Here is a 10,591-nt window from a genome sequence, read left to right on the forward strand (position 1 = left end):
ACTGAGTTTCTAATAATTAAAAACGTTTATAAATGATAACATGTATAATCCAATGGAATTGTTTGTCAGCTCTGGGAGGGGGGAGAGAAGAGGGCTGGGAAAAATCATGAATCATATAACCATGAGAAAATATTCTAAATAAATTAAAAATAAAAATAAAAGCAAATATTAAAAACTTTTATTAAACTCCTTTGATTGCCCTCCCCCACCAGTTAGAGGCCATAGCAACTGCTGGGCGTCACTTAGCAACAGGCGTCCTCCTCTCCTATTGGGTCTTGCCCCAGAGTGCTACATAATGTTGGGCATTGTGATACGCCCTAGCAACCCTGGCCATCCTTGGCGACCGGAGGCTATATAAACCCGGCCGGGACTCTCCTTCACCAATTGGTTTCTCCTTCTGGTATGAGCACCACCCATGCCCAGTAGCTCTCTCTCAGTAGCTGGCTCTGATACCTCCGGGGCCCCAAGTAAGCTTCACTCACCTGGATTACTTCAGCCTTCACCACCATTTCTGTCTCCTTTATCTTCATTTTCTCCACTTCCTCTTCCGTTTCCACTCTCTTCAATTCCCCATCTCCCTTCATCATTTCCTCTTCCTCTTCCGCTTACGTCTTCATCATCTCGCCCTCCATCTTCTCTTCAATCTTTATCTCCTTCTCAACTCTAGTCTTCCTCTCCATCTTAGCCGTCACTGTCCCAACATTGCTTTCTTCCCTTCTCCTCTTCCTCTTCCTCTTTCTACTCCTATTGCTTCTCTCTTTGCCCATCACCCCTCACCACCCTGGGACCACCTCATCCTCCTCGTCCTCCTCGTTGTTGTCATCGTCGACCTCCTCCTCCTCCTCCACAGGAGTCGCTGCCTCCTGTCACCTTGTTCGTCTCCAGCGGTCTGTTCGCCGTCGGCCTCCTCCTCCTCCTCCTTCTCCTCCACGAATTGCACCTCGAAGCCTTCCTCTCCTCACTCCTGCGCCTACTCCTGCTCCCGTTCCTGCTCCTGCTCCTATTCCTGCTGCTCCTATTCCTGCTCCTCTTCCTTGCCCCTTGCTCCACCTATGCAGTGGTATGAATAAAGACTATGATGTCATCATTCTTGGTACCGGATTGAAAGAATGCGCCCTCGGGAGTCTCCTGGCCTCTCTTGGAAAGAAGATCCTCCACATTGACCGCAGCGCCCAGCATGGCGGGGACAGCGCCTCCCTGATGAGTCCTCTCAATGTTGCCTACCGTCATTTCAGCATGTCCAGCTCATCCTCTGCCACCATGGGCCGTGGACGCGCCTGGAAGGTGGACTTGCTGCCCAAGTTCCTCATGGCCAAAGGACAGCTAGTTAGAATCCTGGCCCACATGGATGCGCTGCGCTACCTGGACTTGCGTGTGGTGGAAGCTGGCTTCCTTCTCAAGGGCAGCAGGATTTACAAGGTGCCCTCGACGGAGACTGAGGCCCTGGCCTCCGGACTGATGGGACTTTTTGAGAAACGCAGATTCCGCAAGTTCTTTGTGTATGCACTTAACTTTGACGAACAAGACCCTCGTACCTACGAAGGGCTAGATCTCCGGAAGACGACCGTAAAAGATCTCTTCCGGAGATTCGACTTGGGCCAAGATGTCACCGAATTTACGGGACATGCCTTGGCCCTCAACCGTACCAACAGCTATCTAGAGCGCCCTTGCATCGAAATCTTGGAGAAGATCCAACTCTATACGGAATCATTGACTAAGAACGGAAAGAGCCCATACCTGTACCCAAGCTTCGGAATCGGGGAGCTGGCGCAGGCCTTTGCTAGAATGACATCCAGCCAAGGCGGAGTTTTTGTAACCAACAGACTGGTAGAGGAGATTCTTATCAGGGAAGGCCGGGTTGTGGGCATCAGGTCAGAGGGTCAGATCACAAGGTGCAAGCAGCTGATTTGTGATCCCAGCTATGTACCAGACCGTGTGCGCAAGGTCGGCCAGGTCATCAGGGCCATCTGCATTCTCGGGCACCCTGTTAAAAACACCAATGGGGCCAATTCCGGACTCATCATTGTCCCTTCTGCTCAGGCAAATCGCAGATCGGACATATATATTTTCCTTACGTCATCCGTGCATAGTGTGGCTGTGCAGGGCAAATACATCGCCATAGTGAGTACTGCCGTGGAGAGTAAAGATCCTGAAAAAGAAATCCATCTGGCTCTGGAGCTCCTGGAGCCCATTGAGCAAAAGTTCTTTTATATAAGTGACCTCCATGTGCCCAATGACTTGGGGACCAATAGTCAGATCTTCATAACAACCAGCTATGATGCCACCGCCCACTTTGAGAGTGCCTGTGCGGACATAAAAGAAATCTATAGAAGAATGACAGGATTCGAACTGAAATTTGACTAAGATACTTAGAACAATAACACCTCATTTGGGAGAAAAATTACTACCATGCTACTAATAGAGGAGAAATGTGGATAGCTCAAATAAACTGTCTCCCCGAGGGGAAACATCTTGGGAATATGCTGTTGTGTTGTTCTTATACTTTTTTTAAACCTTACTTTCCATCATATAATCAATATTATGTATTGGTTCAAAGGCAGAAAGAGTGGTAAGGGCTAGGCAATAATGGGGGTCAAGTGACTTGCCCAGTATACCCCAGCTTAGAAAGTGTTTGAGGCCAGATTTGAACCCAGGACCTCTCATCCCTAAGCCTTTTATAAATCTTGAAAATTAGTCCCAACTCTGCCTTGAAGGATGTGAGATCCCTTTCACAAGTTTTAATTGCTGAATCCACATTTGAAATATTACTTATGCTCCTTTCATTTATAAAATGATTACAGTGCTGGGACTTGGAGTGTGGGGGAAGATCATGAGTTCAAATCCCTCCTTCTGACATTTGTATGAGAGTGTAATCCTTGCAACACACTTCACTCAGGCTTACAATTTCAAATGATATTTACAGTCCCATTTTAAAGTGCCATAGTTTAATGACCCTTCAACCCAATAATCTTTTCTACTAAAGACATCAAGGTATAGTTCCCTAGGACTCAAGGGAACCAGATGTTCCCAGATGACTTATAAGATCTTGCTAACCTTTTAACCACTTTTTACAATATCTTATTTGATTCTCTCACAACAACCTGCCACGTAGGTGCATAATATCTCCATTTTACAGTTGAAACTTAAACATATCATGGGTAAAAGTGACAAGGTCATATATACTGAGTATTTGTGGCTGGATTTGTACTCAGCCCTTCCTGATTTCAAGCCTAGCATTTGAGTAACCTACTGCGCCGTCTAAACCTGTTAAACATAGTCATAGTACAATCCATTTTAACACATTATAGGTGGTGAATACCACTGCTTCCCTTTAAAGGCATGTTTGCACAAATTTAATAGTGAAGTTAGTCCTTATCAAACCAAAATAATCATAACTGCAATTATGAACTCTTAGGTCTCCCCAAAGGGAGTAAGAGGCAAAATGAGGCTCTAATTACACTTATTAATCACATTGATGTCCCTTCACATACTTGAAAACACATGACATCCTTGTATCCCTCCTCCCTGGCTCCCAGAAGTTCTTTCTTTTTCAGGATAAACAATCCCCAGTACCATCTACATCTTCATAAGGCACAAAGATTCCCATGTCCTTTCACCATCCCTGTTGACTCAAACCAGCCTATCAATGATTTTCTAGCTGTGGCTCCATCAACTTTCATCCTTGGGACATTACAGGAGGCTTCTTCACCCAAGGATCGTATTGATAATATAAGCTTTTCTGAATGCTATGTCTATTGAAGTCGAATCAATCTGCCCCCCTGCCCCATCCTAACTCTCCAACTTCTTTAAGTTTTTTAATACAAATGTAAGACATATTATCCCTGATAAATTCCAACTGATCAGTCATGATTCTACCTTGCTGAGATCACTTAAAAATCTGGATTCTATCCATCACATCGTTTTTCCCTATCAGCACTGATAACTTGATAAAAAAAAAGTCACACATAGAAAAAGTTATCTATCTTACACCGAACACTACAATGATTGCCTCATACAACTCCCTTCTCTTTGGGCCTCTAGACAACCTCTACAGTCCCTGCCAGCTTTAAATATTATGAGAAGAGATGAGGAATGCACTCCCTCTTTGGAGAGATGGGTGCAATACAATGGGTGCAGAATGTTGTATTGTGATGGCAGATGGAAATATCAAAAGGCTTTGCTTAATTATTTTCCTTCCTTATTAGGGAGGCCTCACTGTGTGTGAAATATCTGGCAATGACTAAAAGTTTTTTAATCCATAAATTTTATGGTTTTTGTGTTTTCATCTGTACATGCAACATCATAGACAAATGTCTGATGAGAAGCCACTCTGTGAAAATCTTAGCTGTGTATTCTAAGCTTTAATGAAGTAATTAAACTTTTTGGAGTATTTCCTTGGCCTTCAAAGCAGTATTATGGAATCACCTAGTATTTGAACAGCCAACCTCTCCATCCACAAAGACAGATTACTCAGCAAAGAGCCTAGGGGAGCAACCTCATAAAAGGCTTTGTTGTAGCCCCCAGGGCATCAAGATTCAAAAATGTGTCTGTGATTCAGATGCTGTAAAATGGCCTGTGACAACACTCTAGCTAAAATCTGGGCCCTCCCAAACCAAATTCCAAGCTGCCAGAATTCTGTCATTTTGTAAGTGTAGAGGCTGCAAGAAGACAGACTGAATTAGTTTGAACCAGACAGCAGTTGTGCAGTGATTGGGGTCTGGACACTTGGGAAATAAGAAAACTTGTCTGCAAGTAGCATTTACTGTACAAAAACGATCTGGACAAATTACTTTGGAGTCAATAGTGAATTAAGGCCTCTGAATTTGTTGAATTCCTAGAATGCTGCTCTCACAATGGCCTCATCTGAGTGTCTGGAAAGGGGGACGTCCCTAGGTTTTATTTTCCAGCTGACTGAAAAATTCTCAAGTTTAAAGACAAGATATTTTGTTGTGTAGCTCTATTGTTTGGGTAGTCATGGAATGAGGTAGGGGAAGAAATATTGCTCTTTAAAAGTTAGTCAACCGTGTATGTTGTATGGAGAATTGTGACAGACAAAGAGAGGAATCCAAGACCAGCCTGAAAAGACTAGGCATTTGTCTCCAGAGAATTTCCATTCAGAGAGGTACAGATGTGCTTTGAGTACTTAACTCACTGAGTTAGAGGGAAATATCCGGCTTATTGCACATCTCCTGTTTCTGAATAGTTGCAACATCCATCACTTAAAGACAAATTTATGGCCAGTTACCTCTCTCTCTCTCTCTCTCTCTCTCTCTCTCTCCCTTTGTCTCTCTGTGTCTCTCATAAACTTTTTTGGGGAAAAAAGTGGCTACTTAAGAACAGCTCATTAGGAACCCGTTACCAACCCCTTCGTTGACTGAATTCAGCTGCTTGTTTTCAAAACATCTTTTCATAATACACTGTGCAGTGACAATAACCCAAAAGAAGAAGATTCCTATTCTGGGACAAAATCTAAACATCTTTAAAAGCAGCTGTTCTCTAAGGAACCTATTTGTTCTTTGAGTCTCCTATCTTTCCAAGTCTCCTATCAACCATGGGCTAAGTGTTGTGCAACAGAATTATTATCCTTCTTAAAACAAACAAACAGCCAATGGGAAGGGCAGGGACTCCTCATTTGTCAACAGGGAAGGGGGGAAGCCAAGTGACAGAAAAATGGCAAGAACAATTCTAGCTCCTCTAACCTTACTCCCATTTAGTGTTATGAAGTCAAGTTTCCAGGTCTCATCCACACAGGGAAATATTACTGGATCATAATGGGACCCTGGACTGGAAATGTAAAAGGATGTCAAAAGTCATCTAGCATAATCCCCCTGTTTACATTTTACAGATGAGGAAGCCCAGAGCTAGGTTATGTGATTCACAGCTATTCAATACAGATCAGTAGAGGATCCAGAATCATTTAGATGGTTCCATGGATGGTGCTTTTCTTCCTCTGGCTTAGAGGAGAGAGATACATGTTATTAGTACTTGTTAGAGTGAGTTTTATGCAGTGAACATTTCAGTCACAGAACTCTGAAAATGGGGAGTCAGGAAGCTATGATGGTTCAGCTTCTAGCTTGCAGCTGTCCCCACCAAGCAGTGACTCCAGTGCTGCCACTGTCCCAGATCAAAACTGTTGACCCCTCTGAGCCTCAGTTACTTTATCAGTTAAATCAAGATAATTATCTGTCTCAGTGCTGTCATGAAAAAAGCACTTCACTAACCTTAAGTAGTATCAAAGAAGGAAACAAGAGTTATTTTCCAAAGTCCAATACAAGAATTGGTTAGGGATTTTATCATAATACTATATAGGAACATGTCTTCATTTTAACTGGTGGCAGAGTGGAGTCTGGAGTCAGGAAAGCCTGAGTTCAAATCCAGCCTCAGACAAGTCTGACCCTGGGCAAAGTCAAAGTCATTTTACTTTTGTCTGTTTCTGTTTCTTTTAACTGTGTTAAATGTGGATAATATAACTTCACAGGGTTGTTATTTGAGTATAGAAGGCAGCCAATTTAGTAAAATAACGTGTTTGGCCTAGTACCTGAGCACATATGTGCCACATAAAAGCTTATTTCCTTCTCTTGCCCTTTAGTAGGCTGAATGTGCAGAGCAGTCTCCTGGGCAGGTATAATGCTTTACAATTAAATTGTTTGTTTGTTTTTAATGTTTTATTAACTGTATTTCAGAAATATCATTTATTTCTTTTGTCCTTCTATGTGTTTTGTCTGGCCAAAGGGACCATGCTATGGAAAGATAAACAAACCCAATATGGGAGCAATGAGCCTCCCAAAATAACAGTGACTACCCAAGCTGATGACTGAGGAGCCACTCCTTTTAAAGCCATTTTACCATTTATGGTAATAATATTTACCTTACAGAATGATGTCAGTCTTGAGGTTTTATGATGTCACCAATTGTGAGGTAAGCGGATGGAGGAGATATCTTGGGCCGAGCAAGCTGTGGCCCCTCAGTATAGGCTGGTGCCTGTGGGCACTAAGAAGCCCAGGAGTGAGGGGCTCAGTTCACCCCCCCACAGGGAGGATGTTTCCCAGAGGCTGGGCCCGAGATCTGTACCAACCTCATTGTGTGATCAAGGTTCGATACTTTTTCCAGACCCTGTGGGTGAAAATCTACACAGCCTTGCCATGGGTAACTTTGGCCTTATCGTACATCTGGAATAATTTCATAGTTCTTTTCGACATCTTGGCTGAGAAGCTCTATAATACATCAATGCTGGTATTGCAGCAGAATTTACTTGTGGAATGTAAAATTGGATTCTGGAAATATTCTCAAATTATGCTCCATTGGATATGTGTGGGAACCATGTGGTTGCTGAGATATATATGGAAACACCCCGGCAGGGCCCTACTCAGACTGTGCCACTGGGGTTACTACGTTATGGTTATATGCTTCCAAGAAGACGCTTTTAACATTATTCTGAGGACCATTCAATACCATCTGCTTTTCAACTTAGTTTTAAATACCCTAGATTGGATTGAGGACCTGATCTACAAGGTGAGTGCAAAGGTCCTCCAGTTCCTTCTCTATGCCAACCCCGAGGGAGGCCCAACCTCCTGTGTGGAAACCTGTTACATCTCCTTTTTGCCTTCTGGAGCCCTTTCTTTGTACCATCAACGCATCTCAAGGAGACTGTCATCTGAGGAACTCAAGATCCTTCAACGTGCTGGCTTCCGGACAAGCTCAATAAACACACAGGAGCGAATCAGATTTTACAACGTGGGGAGCTCTGGAGGGGTGTTCTTCAGCAAAACCTATTACACCGGGGTTAATAAGGAGGAGAGTGATGACTCAACTCAGGAAGACCCTACTAGTTATGAACTTACTCGCGAAATTAAAATCACCTTCGTCACCTTCTTCTTACTGTATCTCTATGATACATTCCCCATTGTCAAAATAATCAAATAAAGGAACCAGGTGTAAAACAACAACAACAACTCAATGGATCCACTGAAGTTTAACATCTCTCAGTGAAGGTTGTTGCCTGGGCATTGCTGGGATTGGTAGCATTGGATTTCAACATCTTCCTCTCACAATTGATCTCAGCAAATAAAAACATTCTAAAGAAGTGCAACAATTTGTGTTTTCTCTTTTCTTAAGAAATACTTAATTAGCAGAATGGCAAAGGCTCGGTGGCATGAGGATGTGTTACTTTTACTCTCTCCTGTGGATGGGTGGGCCATTGCCTCGGGCCTCCCTTCCTTCTCTCTATAAACCTGCTGCAAGCTTGCATGGGTAAGTGATCTGATAATACACTATTTGCCTTGAGTTTTCTTACATTTTGCATTTGAACCAAATGGTTCAGGGCACTTCCTTTTTGTTGTTGTTGTTGTTGTTTTTTAATGAATGCTTTTTCAATTAACCAGATTTATTTTTTTTTGTCTTCCTATTCATTCAGTCAAGCAAAACAGATCCCTTCACACTGCCATATCTTGAGTCCATCGCTGACATCTGTCAGGAAGCGTAAGTACAGCACAGTATATTCTTCATCTCTGGTCTTTTGAAAGGCTCACTTCTGCTCTTCCCACAGGAAATTGTGCCACATCATCTCTACCAATCCCTCCTGTATCATCGCCATCCAGTTGACGTATCCCATCTTTTCTGCAATGGGGTACCGAACACAGGACGAGGTAGCAGGGGAAGGGGGGGATGACAGGGATGTTAAACAAAGGAGATGTGCCAGTCTGATATGGGGAATTAAGGACAGAGTGATGGGAGGAGCCTTCTAAGGGAACATGGATGATCCAAGGTTACTATGGATTGAATCAGGTATGTAGCAGCTATGGCTAACAAAAAAAAGCCTAGAGGGACATGCAATTTAAGAGGGGAAATGTGCACCATTTATAATATCCACCCCTCTCAGCTTTCACAGACCACTGTGATCACAGACCACTGTGATCAGTTTAATCTCCCTGTCTAGTTTTTCCCTAACAATCCTGACCTCATTTTCTATTGTTTGCTTCACAGAATTAATTTGAAGTCTAATTCTGTTGATTTAATAACACAAATCCATGAGAAATGTAAAAGTGACAGTTGGCAGCCAGGTAAGAAGTCCCCAGGACCCAGAATGCTTAAGACATGTTAGTTTTATGTAAACGAGTGAGTTCATTTGGTGAGTTCAGTTGAAAGGAGCAGCGGATATACAATATCAGTGATGGGCATCTGCTATATTCCAGCCAAGAAATAGTAGAAATGCCTTCAAGGCACTGAAAGTGAACAAACATAATGTGAATGGGAAAACAGGGTCTGTCTCCTCCACTTTGTAGAGGTGGGGGGACTGACTGCTTATGGGTATGGCACATTATGCTGTCAGACGTGACCACCAAATTTGCTTTTGTGGGATATTTTTTCTTTCTTTTTTAAGTCAGTATTTACATAATTGCATTATTACATAAATGTGACATATTTAAATCATTATTACAAAGGATGGCTTGTTGGAGGAGGGAAAGGCAGCCATGATATATTGAGGGGGGGACCTCGTTAATAATGGCCTGTCTTGCTCTGGTCAACCATGAAACATCCTGAGGCTTCATCCCTTTTTCTGTTTCAGTATCCATTTTATGGGGGCCCCAGTGCTGAGTTATCTGGCCTGAAGCAGCCCTTGAGAATCCCCGAAGGTGTCTGGAGTAGAAGAATTTGGACAAATAATCTAGGCATCAGATGGAGGTGGATATGAATGGAAGGAGCTGAGGAAGTGGTGCTGGGAGGATGAGGGGAGGGAGGGGGGCGGTAAAGGCAGGATAGCCTAACTGTTTCTGAAGATATACTAGCTAGGTCAGCTAGTCAAGTCCATGTGAGCCCATGGAGCAGTCCCAGAGGTAGAAATCTTCTTTCCCGGGCCCACCAGGTACTATATTAGATAAGGAGGATCCATGATCATGCCCTAGGCCCAATGTGGCCTCGGGGGAGCATCCAGAAGAATGGAAACAGTGTGGCGAGAGGTCTGGATCATCTCTATGTATCTAGACATGTACACACTCAACGTTAACACAGGTGTGTTATTATATATATATATATATGTATATATTATAATACTTATAAAACACACACTAACACATTCATAGATATACCAGGGCATAAAATAACACAACCATCATACAATACATACATACACACTGACAACTCATACACAAAGATAATGTATAATATTCACACACTCATATACTACATAACCCCATCATACAACACTCGTGTACACTCCAAATTCATACACACAGGCATATTATATCTATTACTCACATAAAAGACACACTTGTGTGAACACACTCATACAGTGTACAGTGCATGTCATACAGTGCACAAACACACTCGTACACGATGTGGCTTACATGTATATAAAACACACAATAGACACACAACACAAACACTATACACACCCATAGATATACACTTGTATACAAAGGCTCACTTAGTAAACTCAACACATATGTATACAAGTGAGCACACTTAATATATACACACTCACACAAACATGCTTGCTTATAAAACACACACTCAAACCTGCAATATTCATAGACACAGAAATGCTCTAACAATGGATTTTGTTATCCCTTAGAGAAAAATTAAATGGCCAATA

The 10,591-nt window shown here is 42.7% G+C and overlaps 1 protein-coding gene across 1 annotated transcript; it reads left to right on the forward strand.

The window, feature by feature from the left end:
• Positions 1 to 372: 372 nt before the first annotated feature.
• LOC100014486 (rab GDP dissociation inhibitor beta-like) lies at positions 373 to 2,479 on the forward strand. The gene has a single exon (XM_056808780.1). It carries the CDS (start codon positions 1,063 to 1,065, stop codon positions 2,362 to 2,364), a length of 1,302 nt encoding a protein of 433 aa, XP_056664758.1. The 5' UTR covers positions 373 to 1,062; the 3' UTR covers positions 2,365 to 2,479.
• Positions 2,480 to 10,591: the final 8,112 nt, after the last annotated feature.

The sequence above is a fragment of the Monodelphis domestica genome, chromosome X, assembly GCF_027887165.1.
Source record: "Monodelphis domestica isolate mMonDom1 chromosome X, mMonDom1.pri, whole genome shotgun sequence".
NCBI classification, from domain to species: Eukaryota; Metazoa; Chordata; class Mammalia; order Didelphimorphia; family Didelphidae; genus Monodelphis; species Monodelphis domestica.